General features: G+C 47.1%; 2 protein-coding genes across 4 annotated transcripts in view; both read left to right on the top strand.

Moving 5' to 3' along the window:
* Window positions 1-7557, top strand: part of LOC120917043 (tumor necrosis factor receptor superfamily member 10B-like) — a 38923-nt gene extending 31366 nt beyond the window's left edge. Inside the window, exons 9-12 of one of the 2 annotated variants that reach the window (XM_040328039.1) lie at window positions 698-865; window positions 3809-3976; window positions 4788-4824; window positions 6677-7557. In XM_040328039.1, coding sequence (XP_040183973.1) covers window positions 698-865; window positions 3809-3976; window positions 4788-4824; window positions 6677-6960 — 657 coding nt within the window. In that variant the 3' untranslated portion in view covers window positions 6961-7557. The remainder of the gene's footprint in view (window positions 1-697; window positions 866-3808; window positions 3977-4787; window positions 4825-6676) is intronic. The other variant, XM_040328040.1, reaches the window with a different exon arrangement.
* Window positions 7558-21623: 14066 nt separating this feature from the next.
* Window positions 21624-27089, top strand: part of CARS1 (cysteinyl-tRNA synthetase 1) — a 63268-nt gene continuing 57802 nt past the window's right edge. For both annotated transcript variants that reach the window (XM_040328037.1, XM_040328036.1), the window contains exon 1: window positions 21624-21742. In XM_040328037.1, the coding sequence (XP_040183971.1) occupies window positions 21718-21742 (25 nt within the window). In that variant the 5' untranslated portion in view covers window positions 21624-21717. The remainder of the gene's footprint in view (window positions 21743-27089) is intronic.

Here is a 27089-nt window from a genome sequence, read left to right as displayed (position 1 = left end):
CTAGTAAGCTCACGTTTTTTATTTTTAGTGAGAAAGTGAACTTATGCCTTGTACACACGATCGGAATTTCCGATGAATAAAATCCGATTGACTTTTTTCATCGGAAAATTCGATCGTGTGTGGGCCCCATCGGACTTTTTTCTGTCAGTGTTTAGAAATAGAACATGTTTTATTTTTTTCCGAAATTCCTATCGTCTGTGTGCAGCTCCGACGGAGAAAAAACCCACGCATGCTCGGGAATCAAGTCGACGCATGCTCGGAAGCATTGAATTTAAGGAAGCATTGAATTTAATTTTTCTCGGCTCGTAGTAGTGTTTTACGTCACCGCGTTTTGGACGGTCGGAATTTGGTCTGACAGTGTGTACGCATGACAGCTTGAAGGGAATTCCGACGGAAAATTCAATCAGGTTTTATCCCATCGGAAATTCCGATCGTGTGTACAAGGCATAACCCTCCAATCCTGTCTCCAAGGCATGTTGACAAAATGGAATTTATTTACTGCCGTTGTAGCGGCACCATCTGCGTTCCCAGGCTTTTTATTGGCGTCTTTGCCACCAGGAGCTCGGTGTTCCCTCACATCTTGTCCAGGTGATGGGCGTCAGAAAGAAGGAAGGAGAAACAGGAAGAGGAAAAATTTTGGGTTGGGGTTAGGCTTTAACCCTTTTATAATTTATAACCACACTTCTTGTCATTTCAGGTATACACACCTCTAGGACAGCAAGAGAACGAGAATTTTATTCAAGTTGGAAAAAGTAATCAGCGTGATGTGACGGGACGTGGCTGTGAGGAGGAAGCGCCATTGACCACGGACCCTACTGATAAACAGCAACCCAGTTTGGGGGCTTGTAGCTGTGTCAGTGATAGAGTAAGTGACTTTACTGTCCTCTGTATGGACCAAGTGTCCCCTTTTCTTTAATTAGGCAAATTAGGTGGTTTGCGGGGCCCCTGAGAGTGCGAGGCCTGAAGCGACGGCCTAATTTGCCTAATTAGATAGCCGCTTCTGTTTCCTGTCCTCCACTGCCTCCCGGAGCTTGCTTGCTTCTTCGTGTTCATTGTTTAGATCAGTGCTCTCCACACTGCGGCCCCCGGAGGCCAGATGTGGCCCTTTGCTTGCCTTTATCCGACTCTTGAGGTATTATTTCTGCCACTGACACCAACTATGGGGCATAATTCCTGCCACTGACACCAACAATGGGGTATTATTCCTCCCACAGACGCCAACCATTTGCCCCCCTACTACCAAAGATCGGGCATTGTTTGCTCCCCCTGGGCACACTCCGGACCCCCTCAAATCTAAAGGACAGTAAACTGGCCCTTTCTGGTCTCCAAACTTTCTAAAGAAAGGGCCAGTTTACTGTCCTTTAGATGTTAGGGGGTCCGTAGTGTGCCCAGAGGGAGTAAACGATGCTGATCTTTGGTATTAGGGGGGGGAAAATGGTTGGTTTCACTGACACTAACTATTTATCCCCCAATACCAAAGATCGGGCATTGTTTACTCCCACTGGGTACAGTCCAAACCCCCTAAAGTCATTGGGGCAGATCCACGTACAGCGGCGCATATTACCGCCGGGCGTAGCGTATCTAAGATACACTACGCCGTCGTAACTTACTTTTTTTTTCGAATCCTCAAAGAATTTGCGCCGTAAGTTACGGCGGCGTAGTGTATCTTTGGCGGCGTAAGGGCGCGCAATTCAAAACGATGTGATGGGGGCGTGTTTTATGTAAATACTTCTTGACCCGACGTAAACAACGTTTTTTTTTTAACGGCGCATGCGCTGTCCGTGGGGGTATCCCAGTGCGCATGCTCGAAATTAAACCGGAACCAGCCAATGCTTACGACGGTGACAGCCATACTTAACATTGAGTACGCCTCATAATAGCAGGTGTAACTATACGCCGGAAAAAGCCGAACGGAAACAACGTAAAAAAATACGCCGGCCGGACATACGTTCGTAGAGCGCCGTAACTAGCTAATTTGCATACTCAACGCGGAATTTCGACGGAAACGCCACCTTGCGGCCGGCGGAAAAATGCATCTACGATCCGACAGGCGTACTAAGACGTACGCCTGTCGGATCGATCCCAGATGCAGTCGTATCTTGTTTTGTGGATACAAAACAAAGATACGACGCGGGAACTTTAAAATTACGCGGCGTATCAATAGATACGGCGGCGTAATTCTTTTGTGGATCTGCCCCATTAGGTGGCCAAAATGTAAAGTGTAACTTTACTAAAGTGTTAACTTTAAACTTAAAGTGTTAATTAAAGTGTAACTAAAGGCAAAACTTTTTTTTTTTTGTTTTGGATCAAATGGGGAGGGATTATAACACTGTCATACTTTGAATGACAATTTCGCGGTAGCGCAACGCTGTACCCAAATGAAATTGTTATATTTTTTTCCCCACAAATAGAGCGTTCTTTTGGGGGTATTTAATCATCACCGGGACTTTTTATTTTTTGCTAAACACATGAAAAATAAATGTTGAAAAAATAAAAAAAGGTTTTCTTTGTTTCTGTAATAAAATTTAGCAAGTAATTTTTCTCCTTCACTGACGGGCACTGATAAGGCTGCACTGATGAGCAATGATGAGCAATGATGAGGAGGCACCAGGGCCGATCCTAGGCAGGGTGCACGGGGTGCTCCGCACCCAGGCGGCACAGAGGTGGGGGCGCCGAACCTCCAAAGTGCTCCCCTCCCTCCTCCTTGTCTGTGTCCAGAGGTAGAGCGCATGTAGCGGGTGCTGCGGTTCCCCATCCCGCTTGCTCTCTCCGCTGGCAACTGACAAGAGCGCATACCCGGAATCCGGGCTGGGTACCACAGCGGAGCCTAGTACCGGAACATGTTCCTGCACTAGGCTCCACTAATTAATTCTGTCCAGTGTGCATGGAGCAGTCTCCTGTCTGCCCCCGCCCCCTCTTCTCCCATAGACGGTGCGATGAGAGGCTTCTGGGTTGGCTGGAGCTGCTGCCAATCATCCCGTGCACTCCCAGAAATGCTCTCCGAGGGCCACCCTCCAAGTAACCAAAGATGCCACGTATGCCCCGCCCCCTGTATTGTGCTTCTGCTCCCAGGGCGCCCGAGCTACAGGGATCTAATGGACAAGTACTGATCTATAAGGACACCTGATGTATGGGGCTCTGATGGGGGACACCTGCTGGGGGGCTCTGATGGGGGACACATGCTGTGGGAGGGGGGCTCTGATGGGCGACACCTGCTGTGGGGGGGGGGGGGGGGGCTCTGATGGGGGACACCTGCTGGGAGGCTCTGATGGGGGAAACTAATGAAGACTTCTTAGAGGAGCATCTCTGTGTTTGAGTCATAAACATAGAAACATGTGTAAAGGGGAGGAGTTAGTAAGATGACTACGCCCATGTGGGGGCGCCAGAAATATTTCTGCACCCAGGCGTCTGTGACCCTAGGATCTGCCCTGGGAGGCACTAATATGCAGCACTGATAGGCGGCACTGATATGCAGCACTGATGGGCACTGATAGATGGCACTGATAGGCCGTACTGATATGCCGCATTGATGGGCAGCGCTAATGGGCACTGATAGGCAGAACCGATGGGCACTGACAGGCATTACTGGTGGGCACTGACAGGCATCACAGGTGGGCATCGCTGATGGGGCTGCACTGATAATCACTGCACTGATTGTCAGTGCAGAGCCCCTGGAGGCGGAGCTAGATGTCTCCACACATCTTGTCCAGGTGATGTGTGTCGGAAAAAACAGGAAGAGAAAAAGGTTTGGACTGGGGTTAGGCTTTAACCCTTTTATAATTTTTAACCACAGTTCTTTTCATTGTAGGCGTGCACACCTCTGGGACAGCAAGAGAACGAGAATTTTATTCAAGTTGGAAAAAGTAATCAGCGTGATGTGACGGGATGTGGCTGTGAGGAGGAAGCGCCATTGACCATGGACCCTACTGATGAAAATAAACCCAGTTTGGGGGCTTGTAGCTGTGTCAGTGATAGAGTAAGTGACTTTACTGTCCTCTGTATGGACCAAGTGTCCCCTTTTCTTTAATATTAAAGTGGTGATGTTGTTCGGTCGTTTAGCCGTATCTGACTCTTCGTGACCTCATGGACCACAGCGCACCAGGCTTTCCTGTCCTCCACTGCCTCCCGAAGCTCGCTAAACTTCATGTTCATGGTTTCGATCAGTGGTGGCCCAGCCATATGAGGCGCAGGGGCCCCCCATCCTAATCCATGCGCCGGGCCCCTAATCTATATGTAGGGCGTCGGACGCTTGGATTCCAATGGGGTTATTTTTATTTATTTTTTATCCTTTAGAAGAATGAGGCTCTAATTGGCTTCAAAAAAGCGTGGCCTCGGTGCCCCAAGCCCACCCAGATGTGTGACAATAGCAATCTAATATTCGTTGTTGTCTTCCTGATTCTCCTCCCGGCCAATCAGGAAGTAGGTGACACCCATCACCCGATTGGCCAAGAGGAGTAGCGATCCTATTGGCCACCTAGGAGGAGAAGGAGGAGGGAGGGGAGATGCAGGGGAAGCTGCCGCCGACACCCAGAGGAAGCGCTGCCTAGATGTGGTAAGTGTGGGGCTGGTGACCGAGGGGGGGGGGGGCAGGGTCGTAGGAAGCCTATTTTCAGGCGTATCTAGTTCTGTGGGCACGGCTCATAGATACGACGGCGCACATTTACACTTACTCGGCGTATCTGTAGATACGTCGGCTTAAGTGCTACGTGAATCCGGGCCTTAATGTCTAAACAATACTTTTGTGTTACTATTATTGAATTACTTATTATTATTATTTGTATTTACAGATCAAATTCAAAAATGACAAAACACTAACTGATGAAGGTAAGCAAAATATATGTGGATTCTTTCCTAACGATATAAAAGGTCATAACTTTGCAATCGGCGCACGCGTATTTATTATGCTGACCATACACTAGTACATTCTTGAATGAACGTTCAAACAAAGATTTGTATGAAAATGAATCAGTACTTTTGATAAAATGACAAATGTTATTCAAAACTACTTCGCTTTTGAAAAGAATGTACACTATATTGCCATAAGTATTGGGACGCCTGCCTTTACACGCACATGAACTTTAATGGCATCCCAGTCTTAGTCCGTAGGGTTCAATATTGAGTTGGGCCACCCTTTGCCGCTATAACAGCTTTAACTCTTCTGGGAAGGCCGTCCACAAGGTTTAGGAGTGTTTCTAACACTGATTTTGAAAAAGAATGCTTGGCTCGCAGTCTCCACTAATTGATCCCAAAGGTGTTCTTTCGGGTTGAGGTCAGGTCAAGTTCCTCCACTCCAAACTCGCTCATCCGTGTCTTTATGGACCTTGCTTTGTGCTCTGGTCCAAATCATATGGTGGAAAGGGGGATTATGGCGTGGGGTTGTTTTTCAGGGGTTGGGTTTGGCCCCTTAGTTCCAGTGAAGGGAGCTCTTAAGGCGTCAGCATACCAAGACATTTTGGACAAATGTAATGTTCCCAACTTTGTGGGAACAGTTTGGGGACGGCCCATTCCCGTTCCAACGTGACTGCCCACCACTGCACAAAGCAAGGTCCATAAAGACATGGATGAACAAGTTTGGGGTGGAGGAACTTGACTGGCCTGCACAGAGTCTTGACCTAAACCCCATAGAACACCTTTGACATGAATTAGAGCAGAGACTCAAATGCACTTCTGGAAGAATGGTCAAACATTCCCATAGACACACTCCTAAACCTTGTGGACGGCCTTCCCAGAAGAGGTGAAGCTGTTATAGCTGCAAAGGGCGGGGCCAACTCAATATTGAACCCTTCGGACTAAGACTGGGATGCCATTAAAGTTCATGTGCGTGTAAAGGCAGGTGTCCCAATACTTTCGGCAATATAGTGTATATCCCCAAACAAAAACCACATTCACTGTCATGCCTCGTACACACGTACGGGATTTCCAACTGGAAAAGCTCCCGTCGGCAATCCCGAGGGTAAAACCGAGAACCTGCTCGGTCAGTCTTTCCCCCTACACACGAGAGGTTTTCCCAACAGGAAAACTGCGATGGAGCTTTGGTCGGGAATCCCGGCCGTGTGTATGGTTCATCACAGTTTTTCCCATAGGAAAACTTTCCCGGCGGGAAAAAAGAGCGCTGGTTCTCTTTTTTTTGTCCGGCGGTTTTTGGGCAGTTTTCCCGTCTGAAAAACTGTGAGGAGCATACACACAGCCGGGATTCCCGGCCAAAAGCTCTCCTCGCAGTTTTCCCATCTGGAAAACCGGACGTGTGTATGAGGCTTTGGACATTTGTTCATCCTGCTCCAGTCGAATGTTGATTTGGCAACACTAACAATTGGAAAAATCCTGAAATGAAAAGGAAAATTAATCTAATGTATGACCAGCTTTAGCTTAGAAGCTCCTGAACTCCTGAGTTTACTTGCTTTGGCCTGCACATTACGAATACAAAATATTAGAAATGAATAGAATGTAGTCTTCTATCCAGCCAGCAGGCGGCTTACAGAGCTCAACAGCTCAAGCTGAAAGTAAATGAGTAATGATCTTACCGTTTCACTGAGGAAAGCAGACTAGACGAAGGGAGGTTTGCCAAAACTTAGGTTCAGATTCTTTGCAAGCCTTAACTTGTGCAAGCCAGTTCATTTATCACTCTTAGCTGTGCAATATGGTTCAATTACATTTGTGATTGTCTATTTTCCTCTAGAATGGCTTGAATGCTACAACTGTCTTAAAGAACATGTGACTCCGAACAGGTGGAAAGAAATGATGAGGCATCTGGGGCTACGTGAAGGGGATATCCAGTCGATCCTCCTAGATTATACGCACTTTCGAGAAGCTAGCTATCAAATGTTCCTCCTGTGGAGAAATCAGAACGGTCAGAGCGCCTCAATGAGCAAGGTGTTCCATGTCCTGAACAAGATGGACCTAAGGGGATGTAAAGAAAATGTTGCTAACGATTTAATTTTTAATGGAATCCTTGTTGCCTAAAACCAAGCTGTGAGATGCTGGATTGTTTTTTTTTTTTTTTGCTTTTTGATGTAGAATTTTGAGACTGGTAACCTTTTTACTTTATCCCTCGGAACATTTCTGAACGTATCGGATTTGCTTGTGTTGGGAATAAGTCCATCAGCACCTTACTTTTACCATGTCTACATGCTAGCCAGGTATTCGTCCTTAATTTCCTCTGCCCCATACTTTACTTATCGTATTATCCACCAGGTAGGTTTGATTTGTGTCCACTGGGATGTGTCAGATATCGGACTATGAAATAAGGTTTGCAGGTTCAACCGCTGGCCAATTCCTGAGCAGCCTAGCCCAACGGTTTGGGCAAGGGAACTGTTAACTATCTGGGGAATATGTTCTGGAAAGGTATCTTCTGTTTCTCCTTCTGGCTGGGAAGAAACTGAAAGAGATTGCGCCATGATGTACGACCTGACCAGCTGCACACTTTGGAGAGGTACAGCAAAGAAGCTGAAGACAATAGGATTATAGCAGGTACATGAACCTCCAGAGGCTCTCAAGTCTGACTAAACCTGAAGCTTCCAGTTGGAGCAGACATTGGGACTTCCAGAGGCTCTCAAGTATGGCCAAATCTTAAGCCTCAGGTTGGAACAGACACTGGAACCTCCAGAGGCTCTCAAGTCTGACTAAACCTGAAGCTTCCAGTTGGCGCAGACACTGGAACCTTCAGCGGCTCTCAAGTATGGCCAAATCTTAAGCCTCAGGTTGGAGCAGACAATGGAACCTCCAGAGGCTCTCAAGTCTGACTAAACCTGAAGCTTCCAGTTGGAGCAAACATTGGGACCTCCAGAGGCTCTCAAGTATAACCAAATCTAAAGCCTCAGTTGGAGTAGACACTGGAACCTCCAGAGGCTCCCAAGTCTGACTAAACCCTAAGCCTCAGGTTGGAGCAGACACTGGAACCTTCAGATGCTCTCAAGTATGGCCAAATCTTAAGCCTCAGGTTGGAGCAGACACTGGAACCTCCAGAGGCTCTCAAGTCTGACTAAACCCTAAGCTTCTGGTTGGAGCAGACACGGGAACCTTCAGAGGCTCATAAGTATGACCAAATTCGAAGCCTCCAGTTGTAGCAGAAACTGGAACCTCCAGAGGCTCTCAAGTATAACCAAATCTAAAGCTTCAGGTTGGAGTAGACACTGGAACCTCCAGAGGCTCTCAAGTCTGACTAAACCCTAAGCTTCAGGTTGGAGCAGAAACTGGAACCTCCAGAGGCTCTCAAGTATAACCAAATCTAAAGCTTCAGGTTGGAGTAGACACTAGAACCTCCAGAGGCTCTCAAGTCTGACTAAACCCTAAGCTTAAGGTTGGAGTAGACACTGGAACCTCCAGAGGCTCTCAAGTATAACCAAATCTAAAGCTTCAGGTTGGAGTAGACACTAGAACCTCCAGAGGCTCTCAAGTCTGACTAAACCCTAAGCTTAAGGTTGGAGTAGACACTGGAACCTCCAGAGGCTCTCAAGTCTGACTAAACCTTAAGCTTCCGATTGGAGCAGACACTGGAGACTTCAGAAGGCTCTCAAGTATGACCAAATCCGAAGCCTCCAGTTGTAGCAGACACTGGAACCTCCAGAGGCACTCAAGTATGACAAAATCCAAAACCTCTGGTTGAAGCAGACCATGGAACCTCCACAGGGTCTCAAGTATGACCTAACTCGAAGCCTTTGGTTTGAGAAAACCCTGGAACTTCCAGAGGCTCTCAAGTATGACCAAATCGGAAGCTTTGGGTTGGAGCAGACACTGAGACCTCCAGCAGCCCTTAAGTCTACACAAATCCTAAGCTTTAGGTTGAATCAGACACTGGAGCATCCACTTTCGGAGGGTTTACCTGCAAGACTGGGTTGGTGTCTCTGGTTGAAAGGAGTCTGCTTTAGAACAGGATTTTTTTTAGGTATTCAGACATCAACTTTTCTTTCTTCTACTTTTATCCAAGTTATTGAATTGTTTAACTGTTCAGAAGAATAAAAAACACAGGTGGTGATTGTTATGTGTCCACCTGAAGCAAGTGGTTGTTCTACTGGGACACTTAGGGGTGTATTTACAAAAAAAAAAAATGGTTTAGCTCTTTATCCAATGAAACTGATGGTACATTGATTGTGTGTGCATGGAGGAAAATGAAATGTTCTCAGGGTATTTGCTCTATTTTTTCCACAAAAAAATGTCTTTAATCATCTGTTTCATCTAGTGACCATGTGAAAACTGTGGCTCAGCTGCCTGTTTTTACCGCTTCCTAGCCGCCAGTGTGAAAAAGCCCTAAAGCTGCCTCTTTGACCATCTTATACTCCCTATAGATCTGATTATAGAGTCAATAGCGTTTAAAATGTATTGGCTTTAAGCATATTGGCCAGCAATATAATGCACATGGGTTCTATTTTTTTACTCCGATGGAAAAAAGTCCGATGGGGCCCACACACGATCGGAATTTCCGGTGGACTTCTTTCATCGGAAAATCCGATCGTGTGTACAAGGCATAACAGTTTCTCCTTCCACTCGGGTTTATTAGTACTCACGCTGTGCTCTCTGCAGTAACTTCCTCCATAGGTACACCTTTCCCAGGGTGGATAGCCTCACACAGGAAACTCTTGGCCAGGCCTAAAAGGTCTTTTGCAATTCACCCTAGACCCCATCTCCATAAGGGACAGATAGTCTACAGCCAGCTCTTCTGGGTGCAGGTCTTCTCTTCCTAGGCCCCCTGCCCTGTCCAGGGCATCTAGATGCTGGTTAAATATGTGCTGGTCTGGGGTATCTGGCTCCCATTCCCCAAGAGACCTATGGTTACATAGTTACATAGTTACATAGTTAGTCAGGTTGAAAAAAGACACAAGTCCATCCAGTTCAACCACAAAAAACAAAATAAAAAAACACAGTAAAATCCTATACACCCAACTCCATACCCACAGTTGATCCAGAGGAAGGCAAAAAACCCCAGCGGAGCATGATCCAATTTGCTACAGCAGGGGAAAAAATTCCTTCCTGATCCCCCGAGAGGCAATCGGATTTACCCTGGATCAACTATACCTACAAATCTTAGTACTCAGTTATATTCTGTACATTTAGGAAAGAATCCAGACCTTTCTTAAAGCAATCTACTGAGCTGGCCAGAACCACCTCTGGAGGGAGTCTGTTCCACATTTTCACAGCTCTTACTGTGAAAAAACCTTTCCGTATTTGGAGGTGAAATCTCTTTTCCTCTAGACGTAAAGAGTGCCCCCTTGTCCTTAGTGATGACCGTAAAGTGAATAACTCAACACCAAGTTCACTGTATGGACCTCTTATATATTTGTACATGTTGATCATATCCCCCCTTATTCTCCTCTTCTCAAGAGTGAATAAATTCAGTTCCTCTAATCTTTCCTCATAGCTGAGCTCCTCCATGCCTCTTATTAGTTTGGTTGCTCTTCTCTGCACTTTCTCCAGTTCTCCTATATCCTTTTTGAGAACTGGTGCCCAAAACTGAACTGCATATTCCAGATGAGGTCTTACTAATGATTTGTACAGGGGCAAAATTATATCTCTGTCTCTGGAGTCCATACCTCTCTTAATACAAGAAAGGACTTTGCTCGCTTTGGAAACCGCAGCTTGGCATTGCATGCCATTATTGAGCTTATGGTTGCTCCCAGTCTGGCTTATACATGGGTACTGACTCACCGATAAATACTGAAAATCACTTGGAAATACTCCGTTCCTGAGAGTTTTCCAACCTTTCCGAGGGTTTCTGAGATCAGCCGAGCTGTCCCCAAAAATTTCCTAGGCTCTCCGGCGCCCCCCACCTCTGGCCACATGTGGTATTGCATGCCATATAAGTCAATGCGGAACAAATTCTCTTCGTTTCCATTGACTTCTATGGGGAAACTCGCTTTGATATGCGAGTGCTTTGGATTACAAGCATTCTCGGATTATGCTCTTAATCCAAGGTTTCACTGTATTCTGCTACAGAGCCACCTAGTGGCAAAATAGCTAACTGCACCTGCCTACAGGATCGTTTACCTTAAAATGGTTATTGCCAACTAACTGGATGAAAATAGTTTAGGACCACATCCCTAATACATGGTGTGAAAAACAAGTTCCTCAAAGGTGGGACTTTAACAGACCATGAACAGTGAAAATTCTAGTAAAATTACAAATTTATTGGTACAAAAATATATATAAACTATACAATGCAAAAAATGAGATAAAAACAAACACATGGTGGAAAGAGCAGCAAATGACTGGATTTAAACCCAATTCCACTGTCAGGTAGTAATCCTCCGTTCCTCAGCCAATGTTACAGTCTTCTAATACCCTCTTTCTCCGAAAATAAGCCCTACCCTGAAAATAAGACCTAGCGTGAGTTTCTGGGATGGCTGCAATATAAGCCCTACCCCAAAAATGAGCCCCCAGTTAAAGTCCTTGTAAAAACATGTAAACCGTTCTGTACAAAGATTATATAATGTGCAGTGTGTCTCCCTTTTGTAACTTTATTGTGGAAAATACCTTATTTACAGCACTGCTGGGCGCTCACGTGATCCGCCGGAGCTCTTCTTCTCTCCTCCCGGCTGATGTCAGCTGTTTTTTTTTTCCAATAAAACTTTATTAAGCCCCTACCCACTGCAGTCCTCAGAGTGGGGCTGACGTCATTGGGGATCTTGGCCCCTCCCTCTGCAGTATTTGGAGTAGGGAAGAAGAGCTCCAGCGGGTCACAAGGAGACACACTGCACGTGATATCATCTTTTTACAGAACGGATTACATCATTTTATAAGGTCTTTAAACAAAGGTTTATTTTTGGGATTACAGAATTTCACAATGCTGACTCCAGAGCTGAAAGGGGGAGAAACTTTTTTGTATATACCATAAATAAATAAGACATCCCCTGAAAATAAGCCCTGGTGTGTTTTTTTTGTAGCCAGAATTAATATAAGACCCGGTCTTATTTTCGGGGAAACACGGGTATGCACTTTGGGTACTTTTAGTATTTCAAGAAATTCCATGAGCATTTCTAAATATGAAGGTTGAGAACATGGAACGATAGCTGTGAATACTATAACTGTGTACATACTGTGATAAGCAAGCACGTTCTGCCTTACCTTGTAAATATATTTAAGTTAGTGCCAAGTTTTTTTTTCAAGTAGAAGTACAAAATACTTTAAAGCAGAACTCAATAAGAAATGAACTATTTTAATCCTTATGCTGCTAACATTAGTAAATAGATAAGATTATATAAATATATGTTATTATGTTTACTTGCTTTTAAACTTTTTTTTTTTTTACATTTCTTCAGTTGCTTCCTGGTTTCTGCCCTAGGCCAAAACAATGTCATCCATCCCACTAGTCTTCATGAGTATTTTTTTTGTGTTCTTTCATTTGGAAAAGGGAAGGAGGGGCTTTCTCTACTAAACCCACCTTCCTGTCTGTGTGCCTGAGCTAAGGGCAGATGGGTTCCAGGAAGTAAATACTACATAAGTCATATGCCCTTACTTAAAGCGGAGTTCCACCCGATTTTTAGTTTATTAAAAGTCAGCAGCCACAAAAAGCATAGCTGCTGACTTTTAATAAACACACACTCATACCTCCCAACTTTCTGAGATGGGAATGAGGGACACCTATCAGCAAAAGTATGTAGACATAGGACACACCCCTTGCCACGCCCCCTTAAAGGAGAATTGTACAAAAAAATAAGATTGGTTAAACCCACAAGTGCATTTTTTACCACTACTATTTATATTGGCTTTTGAAATTTACAAATGCAGCCATTTAGAAATCAGGATGAAAGTTTAGCACTGGGAAACATTTTTTGATAGATAAAAAGTGCATTTTATATACATCTGTATAGATCAGACCAGAATGAGGGACACATGAGGAGAATGAGGGACAGAGGGACATTGCTCCAAATCAGGGACAGTTGGGAGGTATGCACACTCACCTGTCCAGCGATGTGGCCGCCCAGAGGCTCGCTCCTCTCACCCCTCGCCATCATAGCAACTGTGGGCACCCGGCCGTGACAGCTTACGGCTTCACAGCCGGGAGTGCACTGTGCATGCACGAGTCGCACTGCGCTCTGCTATTGGCCAGCCAATCTTCTGGGACCTGTGTTGTGTCCCAGAAGATCGCTGGCAGGGAGGTGCCGCCTAGGGCAAGAGGAGGAGTCACCTAGGCGGCCAAAAAGAGGAAGTGGGACAGTAAGGCCCCATACAAACGATAGAATCCATCCGCTGAAAAATCCCAGCGAATGGGTTTCAGCGGATAGATCCTATGGTGTGTACACGCCAGCGGATCTGTTTCCGCGGATATTTATCCCCTGGGATGGATTCCAGCAGATCGAATATTTGGTGACATGCTAAACAAATCCATCTGCTGGAATCCATCCCAACGGATGGATCCGCTGGTCTGTATAGACTCACCGGATCCATCCGTCCGAAGGGATCCCCCGCATGCGTCGTAATGATTCGACGCATGCGTGGAATTCCTTATATGACAGCGTCGCGCACGTCGCCGCGTCATAATCGCGGCGACGGCGCGACACGTCATCGCCAGAGGATTTCGGCGCGGATTTCAATGCGATGGTGAGTACACTCCATCGCAGAGAAATCCGCTGAAATCCTCGAGAGGATTTATCCGCGGAAACGGTCCGCTGGACCGTATTCGCGGATAAATCCTCTCGTGTGTATGGGGCCTTAGTCCCACTAAAAATAAGGTACACACTCCCCACCCCACCAAAAAAATGACATGCCAGGGGGCGAGACGTGGCATGGGCTCTAGTTCACACCAGTGCAGTCAAGTCAATTCCAATCAGTTTCTGGACCGGAAACTGACCGATAACTGACTGCACTGGTGTGAACTAGAGCCATTGGAATACATGGAATAAACTGTGCATGCATTTTTAGGGCCAGTTCACACCACAAAAATGCACTCTGGATGCGTTCGGGATCAGTTTTTGCTTACAGTTCACAACACACGCATTTTCAGTGCGTTTTTGATACAATTTGCCCGTTTCCAGTACAGTTCTGTGCAGAAACAATGCAGCACTGGTGTGAACTAGAGCCACTTGAATACATGGAAAACACTGCGCATGCATTTTTAGCGCATCTGGTGTGAACTAGCACTAAAAGTCGCACCAAGTTATTTCAGGCACTTTTTCAAAGTCGCTATGACTTTAAGTCACACCAATTTGAATAGGTGCCATTGCAGAGAACGGGCTGTGACTTGTGATGCGACTTTGAAGTGATCGGTATCCTCGTCAGTCATCCAACCACATATTAATATGGTGACTCCTTTGTGCTTATCATTATTTTTTGTATTTCTGATTGTGAAATTTATTGTAAGAACGGAATTTGTCATTTATCAAGGTAACTTATTTAGTAAAAACGTTTAAAAATCTCTTTTGTCTGAAATTTTATTTATATGTACCCTTAACCACTTTACCACCGGGCCAATTTTGGCACTTCTCTCCTTCATGTAAAAAATCAAAAATGTTTGGGTAGAAAATTAATCAGAACCACCAAACATTATATATTTTTTTTAAGCAGACACCCTAGGGAATAAAATGGCAGTCATTGCAACTTTTTTTCTCGCACGGTATTTGCGCAATCATTTTTCAAACGCCTTTTTTTGGAATGAAAAAAAAGGTTTCATGAATAAAAAAATAACAAAACAGTAAAGTTTGCCCAATTTTTTTGCATAATGTGAAAGATGATGTTATGCCGAGTAAATAGATACCTACCATGTCACGCTTTAAATTTGCGCACACTCATGGAATGGCGCCTAACTTCTGTACTTAAAAATCTCCATAGGTGACGCTTTAACATTTTTTACAGGTTACTATTTTCGAGTTTCAGAGGAGGTCTAGTGCTAGATTTGTTGCATACGCTCTAACGCACGCAACGATAGCTCACATGTGGGGTTTGAACAGCGTTTACATATGTGGGCGGGACCTGCATGCGTGTTCGCTTCTGCTCGCGAGATAACGGGGACAGGGGCGTTTTGAAAAAAAAAATTGATTTTATTTTTATTTTACTTAACTTTTTTCATTTTTACACTTTTTTTTTTATCACTTTTATTTCTATTACAAGGAATGTAAACATCCCTTGTAATAGGAATCAGTGTGACAGGTCCTCTTTATGGAGAGATGCGGGGTCAATAAGACCTTCCCCTCCCCCCACATCTCTCCTCCAGGCTTACAAGCATGAAATCGGTGAAAAAATAAATAAATCACGATCTCACACCGACAGCCACGATTGCGGCTTTGTTTACTTCTGGGTACTGGTCATAGAGATGACTGGTGACCATCTGGTCACTAGTCATCTCTATGCTTTCCAGCAGCGCCGACCGATTCGTTCTCCGGGCCCCTGATGGCAGGGGAGAGCCTGGAGAAGCACCGGATGGCGGCGGGAGGGGGGATGTCCCCTCCCGCTGCCTATAAGAACGATCAAGCGGCGAAACTGCCGCTTTGATCGTTCTTATCTTGCACAGAATCGGCGGCTGAAGACGGTGATATCTGAATGATGCCTGTAGCTGCACCCATCCATTCAGATATCACCGCACAAAGTCGAGGACGTCCTCGGGCGTCAAGAGGTTAAAGCTGAATTTGCTTATGTTTTTTTCTTCCCTTGCTGACACCGTCCACCGCTCTGCTGATACACACGGATTTGTGTGTGTTTGTGCTCTGGGGGAGAACACCCTAATGCAATATAAAAAATAAAGTGTAGCGCTAAGATTTCATAAACTAATATGACATTGTTAAAATAATATGACATTGTAGTAAATAATATATGAATATGTAATGTGTGAACACAACAGCAACATATATGAAATAAAATCAACAAGGTGAAAAACCAAATGAAGGGGATTTATTCATAAAACGTACAGACATCAATGTCAGATGAGTACAAAAAAAAAAAACAAGTTAGTGATCACAAGATAGAAGTACTTTAAAAACAATGTGGGGAACAAATTATGCAAGGCCAACGCGTTTCGTCTCAACAGACTTCAACTGGGGCATATCGCTGCTCCCCCACATTGCCCGTATATATAACCTATCATAATAAACTAACGTGTGTCCATGTGACGCGAGACTCCACCCTCTGCATTGAAGGTGGAAATGGATGGTTGCCGGCGTGAGTTCCACGCCTCATTTTGGAATCCCATGAACCCATGATCCAACATATATAAATAAGGAGTGGGTATTGCGTTCACTTGTACCAGAAGTGGATAGAGTGAGAGAGTCACGCCTCGTTCTGGGGTTCCCGGACCGCAATGCCCACTATTGGACTGCAGGTAAAACAACAGAGGGCAATACGCTGCGCCCACCAATGAGGAGTGGGCATTCCTATGCAAGCTACATTTGCATGCAGACCAGCCTAGGTAACGCCCACATGGGAGGTTGAGCCTCCATGATTAACCACTTCCCGCCCGGTCAATAGGCAATTGACGTCCGGGAAGTGATTGTGAAATCCTGACTGGATGTCTATTGACATCCTGCAGGATTTCATGCCGGCGCGTGTCCGTGGGGGTGTGCAGCGCGCCGATCCGTGATGCGGGGTGTCAGTCTGACACCCTGCATCTCCGATCTCGGTAAATAGCCTCCGGCGGAGGCTCTTTACCACGTGATCAGCCGTGTCCAACCACGGCTGATCACGATGTAAACAGAAAGAGCCGTTGATCGGTTGGTTCACGCTGATTGTTTATCAGCGCAGCCCCCTTTCGGATGCCAACACTAGACCCCCCCCCCCCCCCCCCCCCGCGCTCAATAGAGCAAAAAAAAAAACAGCAATAAAAAAAAAGACACAATCAATGCCAATCAGTGCCCATGGGTTGATGGGTAACATTGGCACTGGCTAAAATGATGCCCAGCAATTGCATCAGTGCCACCTCTTAGTGCCCATCTATGCCCAGTGCCCACCTATCAGTGCCCATCTGTGCCACCCAGAAGTACCCAGTCACACCCATGAGTGCCCATCAGTGCCGCCAAAGAGTGCCCAGTGCCGCCTATGAGTGCCCATCAGTGCAGCATACCAGCGCCGCCTATCAGTGCCCATCAGTGCCGCCTATTGGTGCCCATCAGTGCCACCTCATCGGTGCCCATCATTGAAGAAAACTTACTTATTTACAAAAAAAAATGTTTTTTTTTTTTAGTTGTTGCTCAAAAAATAAAAATCGCAGAGGTGATCAAATACCGCCAAAAGAAAGCTCTATTTGTGGGAACAAAATTCTAAAAATGTCATTTGGGTACAGTGTAGCATGACTGCGCAATTGTCATTCAAATTGCGACAGCGCTGAAAGCTGAAAATTGGCTTGGGCAGGAAGGTGCGTAAGTGCCCGGTATGGAAGTTGTTAAAGAAGCTGAAATCCAATGAATGAAAGGGGCCAAGGGCAGTCAGACTGGAAAGGAAAGGGTTATATGATGTTGGATGGAACAGGTGGATCTGAGCTACTACCTCTTATGTGCAATGCCTGGCGAGCCTCAAGAACACAGCACTCAGCCTGTGAAGTCTCTGTAATCCTCCATATAGACATGCAAAAAAGGAGAAGGGCTGGTGCTATGAAAGTCAGCTAAAGCATCGTTTTATTATTGCATGTGAACAGCAGTCAAGAAGAAGCCCAGCGACACTAGTGCTGGGGGTTATTAATCCATCCACCGCTACTAGTGCTGGGGGTTATTAATCCATCCACCGCTACTAGTGCTGGGGGTTATTAATCCATCCACCGCTACTAGTGCTGGGGGTTATTAATCCATCCACCGCTACTAGTGCTGGGGGTTATTAATCCATCCACCGCTACCAGTGTTGGGGGTTATGTTGCATCCGCAGTAAAAGAGAACAGTCATCCTGTATGTCTCCTCTCCTGTACACAGCGATGTCCAGGGCTCCGCCTGTCATTTATACACCAGAGAGCTCCGCCCCCTCCCCGGACTGTCACACCTCTCCACACAGGGAAGACCTGGGTGGGTGTGTCCTGTGCGACAGGACTCTACAAACTGTGGCATTTCCTTTATCCATCTCCTGAGGCACTATTCCTCCCACTGACACCAATGACGGGGCACCATTCCTCCCACTGACAACAATGACGGGACACTATTCAATCCACTGACACCAATGATGGGGCACTATTCAATCCACTGACACCAATGATGGGGCACTATTTCTCCCACTGACACCAATGACGGGGCACTATTCCATCCACTGACACCAATAATGGGTCACTATTCCTCCCACTGACACCAATGATGGGGCACTATTCCTCCCACTGACAACAATGACGGGACACTATTCAATCCACTGACACCAATGATGGGGCACTATTCAATCCACTGACACCAATGATGGGGCACTATTCAATCCACTGACACCAATGATGGGGCACTATTCCTCCCACTGACACCAATGATGGGGCACTATTCCTCCCACTGACACCAATGATGGGGCACTATTGCATCCACTGACACCAATGATGGGGCACTATTCCTCCCACTGACACCAATGATGGGGCACTATTCCTCCCACTGACACCAATGATGGGGCACCATTTCATCCACTGACACCAATGACGGGGCATTATTCCTCCCACTGACACCAATGATGGGGCACTATTCCTCCCACTGACACCAAATGATGAGGCACTATTCCTCCCACTGACACCAATGATGGGGCACTATTGCATCCACTGACACCAATGATGGGACACTATTCCTTCCACTGACAACAATGACGGGACACTATTCCTCCCACTTACACGAATGATGGGGCACCATTTCATCCACTGACACCAATGACGGGGCATTATTCCTCCCACTGACACCAATGACGGGGCATTATTCCTCCCACTGACACCAATGACGGGGCATTATTCCTCCCACTGACACCAATGACGGGGCATTATTCCTCCCACTGACACCAATGACGGGGCTCTATTCCTCCTATTGACACCAAAATAGGACACTACTTCTTTCACTGACACTAATGGTGAGGCACTATTCCTCCCCTAATACCAACTGGGGCATTGTTTACCCCCACTGATGCCAGGACATTTTTCACTCCCACTTGCTACAGTCTGCCCCCCCCCCCCCCTAAATTCTGAAGGACAATAAACTGGCCCTCTATGTAGAAGGAAGCAAAAGAAGAGAAAGATAATATGGGCAAAGAGAGGAAGGAAAGTGAGGGGAAGGAGAAAGAAAGAAAGAAAGAAAGAAAGAAAGAAAGAAAGAGAGAGAAAGGAGGAAGAAAGTTGGGGAATGAGAGGAAGAGAGAAAAAAATATGGAGGGAGCGAGAGGTAGGAGGAATGAGAGGAAGAGAGAGAAAGAAGGATGCACACATAAAGAAAGAGGTGTAGAGAGAGAGGGGGGAGAGAGAAGGAAAAGAGAAAAGTGCAAGAGAGGAAAACAACAAAAAGAAGAGGGGGGGGTGAGAAAAGATAGTGGATGAGGGAAATCGAAAGATAAAGAGAAGGAGAGAAGGAGAGAAGGAGAGAAGATGAGAGAGAATGAGAGAGAAGGAGAGAGAATGAGAGAGAAGGAGAGAGAAGGAGAGAGAGAGAGAGAGAGAGAGAGAGAGAGAGAGAGAGAGAGAGAGAGAGAGAGAGAGAGAGAGAGAATGATGGAGAAGGAGTAGAGGAAGAGAAAGAGAGGAGAGAGAGAAGGATGGGGGGAAAAGAGAGAGGAGGAAGCAGAGAGAAGAGACAAATTGAAGGAGCAAAGGATAAGGCGGGGGGGGGGTAAAGAGAGGGTGGAGGATGGCGAGAAAGAAGAGGAAGAGGGAAAGAAGTAGGAAGGGGGGGGGAGAGAGAGAAAGGAGGAGGAGGGAGAAGGGAAGTGGATGGATGAGAAAAAAAACACAAGAGTAGAGGATGAGAGCAAGAGAGAGAGAGAGGAGGGACAGAGAAAAAGAATGAGGGGGGGGAGGGAGAGAGAGAGAGAGAGAGAGAGAGAGAGAGAGAGAGAGAGAAAGAGAGAGAAAGATGGAGAGAGAGAGAGAGAGAGAGAGAGAGAGAGAGAGAGAGAGAGAGAGAGAGAGAGAGAAAGAGAGAGAAAGATGGAGAGAGAGAGAGAGAGAGAGAGAGAGAGAGAGAATGTAAAAAGAAAGAATGAAGGAGCAAAGAGGAGAAGGAAGGGGGGAGAAGGAAAAGAGAGGGTGGAGGAAGGAGGGAGAGAGAAAGAAGTAGGAAGGGAGGGAGAGAGAGGAGGAGGAAGAAATGAGGGACAGAAAAAGAAAGGGTGGGGGGGAGAGAACAAGGGAAGAAAAGAAAAAAAAGATAGGAGGAAGAGAAAAAAGACAGAGGCCCAGATTCAAGAAGCACTTGCGCCCGCGCAACCATAGGTTGCGCGGCGCAAGTGCTTACTTGCTCCGGTGTAACGAGTGCTCCTGATTCAGGAACCTCGTTACACCGACTGCAGCCTAAGATATGACAGGCATAAGCCTCCTTATGCCTTCATATCTTTGGCTGCATTCTTGCGTTGGCCGCTAGGGGGCGCGGCCATTGTGATCGGCGTATAGTATGCAAATTGCATACTAACACCGATTCACAAAAGTTGCGCGGGCCCTGCGCACGCAAGGTACGGAGTTTCCGTACGGCGACTTTAGCATAAGGCTGCTCCTACTCATAGTAGGCGCAGCCAATGCTAAAGTATAGCCACCCTTCCCGCTCGTGAAATTTGAATTTCACGTCGTTTACGTAAGTGATTCGTGAATGGCGCTGGACGCCATTCACGTTCACTTAGAAGCAAATGACGTCCTTGCGACGTCATTTGCCGCAATGCACGTCGGGAAAGTTTCCCGACGGAGCATGCGCTGTTCGCTCGGCGCGGGAGCGCGCCTAATTTAAATGATTCCCGCCCCTGGCGGGATCATTTACATTAGGCGCCCTTACGCCGGGCAAATTAGCATAGCGCCCACGCAATTTACGGAGCTACTGCTCCGTGAATCGCGGGCAAATCGAAATATTTACGTGGGCGCAGAGCAAAAATCGTTGCCCTTTGCCCACGCAAATATTGCGCGGCTCTACCTGAATCTGGGCCAGAGTGGATAAAAGAAAGAGAAACGAGAAGGAGGGAGAGAGAAAGAGGCAGAAGTGCAGAGAGAGAAAGAAAGAGAAAAAAGATGGAGAAAAGAGGAGGAAAGGGGGGGGGGGGGGTTAGAAAGAAAAGAGAGGATGGAGGAAGTAGAGAAATAGGAGAAATGGGGGGAGAGAGTGAAGAGAAAAAGGGATGGAAAGAAGAGGGAGAAAGAAAAAGGAGAGAGAATGGGGAGGGGGGAAAAGATAAGAGCGGTTAAAAAGAGGAAAGAGGAAGAAGAAGGGGAGAGAATGATGGAGAAAGAAGGGGGGAGGAAGAGATAGATAAGAATAGATAAGAAAGGGGGGTGGAAGGAAAAAAACAAACAAACACTTGGGGTGGGGGGAAGAGGTAGAAGAAAGAAGAAATGAGAGAGGGAGGGGGGGGATATTTATAATGAGGGGATAATGAGTGTCAGCTCCTGTGGCTCAGTCCTCAGTGTTGCACGGACTGCTCATAGTGTGGATTCTGTATAGACGGATCGGACATATAACCGATGTCTCCACACACAGCGGGAGTGACATGACGCGGACCTGAGGGACAACCCCGGGCTCTCCCGGAGCTCCTCAGGCTCCAGTAGCCGAGTACTAGGCCGCAGCGGCCCGGTTGCCAGGTAACAGAGATCACCGGAAGTGAGCCCGGGCGGAACTTCCGGACACGTTTTGTTGATGGTTGCATCAGAATCCGAGCGATAGAAGAGGGACAGAGATGGCAGCAGCTGGAGAGGAGGCGGGTGAGTACCGGGTCCTCCGAGATATACCGGGGGCACAGAACCAGAGAGACACCGGGAACACTGCCAGTTATAGAGCCTACTGTGTGTGACAGCTACCCCCCCTCCCCTGTGACAGCTACCCTCCCCCTCCTATGTGACAGCTACCCTCGCTCCCCCCTCCTGTATGACAGCTACTCCCTCCCCCTCCAGTGTGACAGCTACTCCCCCCCCTCCAGTGTGACAGCTACTTCCCCCCCCCTCCAGTGTGACAGCTACTTCCCCCCCCCCTCCAGTGTGACAGCTACTTCCCCCCCCCCCTCCAGTGTGACAGCTACTTCCCCCCCCCCCCAGTGTGACAGCTACTTCCCCCCCCCCCTCCAGTGTGACAGCTACTCCCCCCCCCCCTCCAGTGTGACAGCTACTTCCCCCCCCCAGTGTGACAGCTACTTCCCCCCCCCCTCCAGTGTGACAGCTACTTCCCCCCCCCCAGTGTGACAGCTACTTCCCCCCCCCAGTGTGACAGCTACTCCCCCCCCCCCTCCAGTGTGACAGCTACTTCCCCCCCCCTCCAGTGTGACAGCTACTTCCCCCCCCCTCCAGTGTGACAGCTACTTCCCCTCCCCTCCAGTGTGACAGCTACTCCCCTCCCCTCCAGTGTGACAGCTACTCCCCTCCCCTCCAGTGTGACAGCTACTTCCCCCCCCTCCAGTGTGACAGCAGTCTGTATCCCCTGATCGGTAGTAACCCCCTGCTCTGCCTATCCCCTCCCCGATCAGTAGTAACCCCCAGCTCTGCCTATCCCCCCCCCCCCCTGATCGGTAGTAACCCCCAGCTCTGCCTATCCCCCCCGATCAGTAGTAACCCCCAGCTCTGCCTATCCCCCCCCCCTGATCGGTAGTAACCCCCAGCTCTTCCAGTCCCCTCCCCCGATTTCCATGTCCTCCCCCACCTGGATAAGTAGTAACCCCCAGCTCTGCTGATCCTCCCCGATCAGTAGTAACCCTCAGCTCTGCCTATCCCCCCCCCCCCCCGATCGGTAGTTACCCCCCAGATCTGCCGATTTCCATGTCTTCCCCCACCTGGATAAGTAGTAACCCCCAGCTCTGCTGATCCTCCCCGATCAGTAGTAACCCCCAGCTCTGCTGATCCTCCCCGATCAGTAGTAACCCCCAGCTCTGCTGATCCTCCCCGATCAGTAGTAACCCCCAGCTCTGCTGATCCTCCCCGATCAGTAGTAACCCCCAGCTCTGCTGATCCTCCCCGATCAGTAGTAACCCCCAGCTCCGCTGATCCTCTGGTTTGCTGAACTTCCTCTCTCTCTGGTCTCCACTCACCTCCTGCTATATTTCTCCTATGCTGTGTGACATTGCTAGTTTCTCCTGCTCTGCTGCTCAGTCCCCCGCTCACCCAGCTATGGTGTTCCCCTATTACACACCACCTGTGCCATTTGCTCTGTTCCGATCCGGACCCGCTCACCCTCCTGCTGCACACCAGATGTGACGTCGGCACCGGACACTCAGAGAATATATACACATGAACAGGAAGTGACTGCTGACCACATCACTCTGGCTCACTTGTTGGTTTCCCAGTGCATCCTGGGATATCTCATACCTGCAATCCCTCCAAACCAAGCAAAGCTAACACTGAATAAAAGCCTCTCAAAAGCTTCAGGTGCTGTTAGTGAGCATTGTCACAGACTTCTATGGAGGCTTGGAAGCCCCAAGAATTCCACACGGGGGATAATTTGTGAAGCAAAGCAAACACATTTTGTGAACAGGAGGAGCACATACCATGGCACATATGTAAGCTTACTATTTTATTTAGTGACGGGCACTTTGATTGGCATTTGCCAGGAAGGGAGGGGGGATGAGGCATAAGAGGGCCAATGAGAGCTGCAGAGTTGGAGGTGTGTAAATCCAGGAAGTGAACAGGCAGCAGCTTCAGCTGCCCACAGTTAAAATGGCTGCAGCCAGACTCAGTGGAGGGAGCTATATTGCAGCATATTTGGCAAGTACAGAATTAGAGTATATATATAATAATATGCACAGTGGTCAGAAGGAAGCTTCGGAATGACAAATTATGTGAGCAGACTGCAGTGTGCAGCTCCCCCACCCCAAATACTTACTCTCGATCCAGGGATGTGCATAAGAGTCGCGGTTGTCGATCACAGCCAGTGAGCCAATGAGGAGAGGAAAGGGATGAGGCCGAGGCTCTGTGTCTGCATGAACACGCAGAGCAGCGGCTCAGGAGCGTGCCTGCTCGGGTCCCCCGGTTACAAGCTGCTAGCTCTCGGGGCCACTCTACAGGAGGGAGGGGCCAAGAGCGCCGGTGGAGGACCTGAGAAGAGGAGGATCGGGGTTTGCTCTGTGCAAAACCTTTACAGAGCAGGTAAGTATGACATGTTTGTCTTTTCCTTTTTTTTTTTTTTTCCTTGCATATCACTTTTATTGCCCCTGCAATAGTTTATTGCCCGTGCAATAGAGGCAATAATTCTTTGCAGTGCATTGGGGCTAAAGCAGGTGCTAAGGAGGCAGCATATCACGTCTTGACTGCCTCTGAAAAGCAATCTGACGACGGATCACTTTTCATAGTGTAAATGAGCCTAACAAACTGATTTCTAAGCATGCTGTGTAGTGTGTGTTTGGAGGGGGGATCAGTGTAGTGTGTGTGTGTGTGGGGGGGGGGGGGGCAGTGTAGTGTGTGTTTGTAAGGGGGGGTCAGTGTAGTATTTGCTGTGTTGGGAAGAGGGAGTATTTGCTGTATTAGAGAATCATGGTGGTGAAGATTCCCTTCCCCCAATCTCCTGTATGGTGAATGTGGTCACACCCGGCGAGTGTTGCATCAGATCGGAATCGGAGATTTTCTTTCACTTTTGATTTCTGGTTTCCATAGCCGGAGTGTGAAGAACACAGAAGTGTCCTATTCTCACTCCTCGCTGTATACTGAGGGGGCGGAGCTTGTTTGCACAGGAAATCCCGGTTTTATGTTGGACACACCCACCTGTTTTGTAAAAAAAAAAAAAAAAAATGCTAATAAAATGTTCCTTTCTATTAATATCTGCTTTCTTTGCAACCATGGCAAAAGTATTCAGGTTTTAAGGCTGGATCCACACCTATGGCATTTTTAGTGCATTTTGGAGATTTGTACTACAGAACGTGTTCCATAGGAAACCATGGTAAATGGACTGCAGTGCAAATCTGCAAAAAGCACTAAAACTGCCATAGGTGTGAATCCAGCCTAAGAGAAGCTCTTTAATTTTATTTTTTCAATTAACCACTTCAGCCCCTGACCATTTGGCTGGCCAAAGACCGAGCCCCTTTTTGCGATTCGGCACTGCGTTGCTTTAACTGACAATTGCGCGGTCGTGCGACGTGGCACCCAAACAAAATTGGCGTCCTTTTTTCCCCACAAATAGAGCTTTCTTTTGGTGGTATTTGATCACCTCTGCGGTTTTTAATTTTTGCGCTATAAACAAAAATAGAGTGACAATTTTGAAAAAAAATCTATATTTTTTACTTTTTGCTATAATAAATATCCCCCAAAAAATACATAAAAAAAAAAACATTTTTTTTCCTCAGTTTAGGCCGATATGTATTCTTCTACCTATTTTTGGTAAAAAAAAAACACAATTAAGCGTTTATTGGTTGGTTTGCGCAAATGTTATAGCGTCTACAAAATAGAGGATAGTTTTATGGCATTTTTATTAATATTTTTTTTCTTTTGTAGTAATGGCGGCGATCAGCGATTTTTATCGTGACTGTGACATTATGGCGGACACTTTTGACACTATTTTGGGACCATTGTCATTTATACAGCGATCAGTGCTATTAAAAATGCACTGATTAATGTAAAAATGACAGGGCCGTGAAGGGGTTAACCTGTAGGGGGCGCTGAAGGGGTTAAGTGTGACCAAGGGATGTGTTCTAACTGTTCGAGGACGTGGCTTGCCGTGACACATCACTGATCGCTGTTCCTGAGGGAACAGACGATCAGTGACATGTCACTAGGAAGAACGGGGAGATGTTGTGTTTACTAGGGCAGTGATGGTGAACCTTGGCAAACCCAGATGTTTTGGAACTACATTTCCCATGATGCTTCACTACACTGCAGAGTGCATGAGCATCATGGGAAATGTAGTTCCAAAACATCCGGGGTGCCGAGGTTCCCCATCACTGTACTAGAGGGTCTTACAAGAATAGCCATTTGGCGCTCAGAGGACGTCATATGACGTCCTGGGCTTTGTGGTACATTGAGGGGCTATATCTGAATGATGCCTGACGCTACAGACATCATTCAGATATCGGCATTTTCAGCCAGCGATTCCCTACACCATAGGAATGATCATAGCGGCTGTTCTGCCGTTTGATCGTTCCTACGGGCGGAGAAAGGGGACGTCCCCCCCCCCTCCCACCGCCCTCCGGTGCTTCTACCGACTCACCTGTGCGATCGGTGAGTCGGGGACAGGAACCGCTGGCCCCAGGATGCAGATCATAGAGATCTTCGGCGGACCAGATGGTCGCCGAAGTCTCTATGATCGTCGGAGGCCGGGCGCGATGTTATGACGTCACGCATGGCCTCTGCATTCAAAAAAATGGAGCGGCTTCGACTTTTTTTTTTCTATCCTTCCCAGCCTAGAGGTGTGATGTGGGGTCTTATTGACCCCATATCACACTGTAAAGAGGTCCTGTCATGCCATATTCCTATTACAAGGAATGTTTAATGTTTGTGATAGGAATAAAAGTGATCAAATTATTATTTTTTTTTTAACATTATGCAAAAAAATTGGGCTAACTTCACTGTTTTTTTTTAGCATGAAACAGTTTTATTTTTTTTTAAAACGCGTTTGAAAAATTGCTGCGCAAATACTGTGCGAGATAAAAAGTTGCAATGACCGCCATTGTATTCTCTAGGGTCTCTGCTAAAAAAACATATATAGTGTGTGGGGGTTCTATGTAATTTTCTAGCAAAAAATAGCAAAAAAATATGATCTTTACATGGGGAAACGAAGTGTCAGAATTGGCCCGGGCCTGAAGTAGATAGAGGGGGCTCCTCAGGATGGGGGGGGGGGGGGTTACCAGTGAGATTGTAGTCACAGAACAGGCAGGAAAATATCAGTGGAAAAATTTGAAAAGTGTCGTCTCTCATTGATTTGGTGGGATCCGTATGATAGAGGAGAGGAAATCACAACCACGCATATCACAGGAGAGGCAGGAAATCAATGATGACACATGGCGCTCTTCCCTCGCCGTGCTCTTCCCTCGCCGCGCTCTTCCCTGATCAGATCCGCGGTATGGAAGGTGTGGGGATTTGTCTGCAGAGTTTCTGGCCCTCGGGTTGGTTGAGCATACGAGAGGCTTGTTAGGGAAAG

This window comes from Rana temporaria, chromosome 11 (assembly GCF_905171775.1).
Source record: "Rana temporaria chromosome 11, aRanTem1.1, whole genome shotgun sequence".
Taxonomy (NCBI): domain Eukaryota; kingdom Metazoa; phylum Chordata; class Amphibia; order Anura; family Ranidae; genus Rana; species Rana temporaria.
This window is presented reverse-complemented; position numbering and strand designations above follow the sequence as displayed.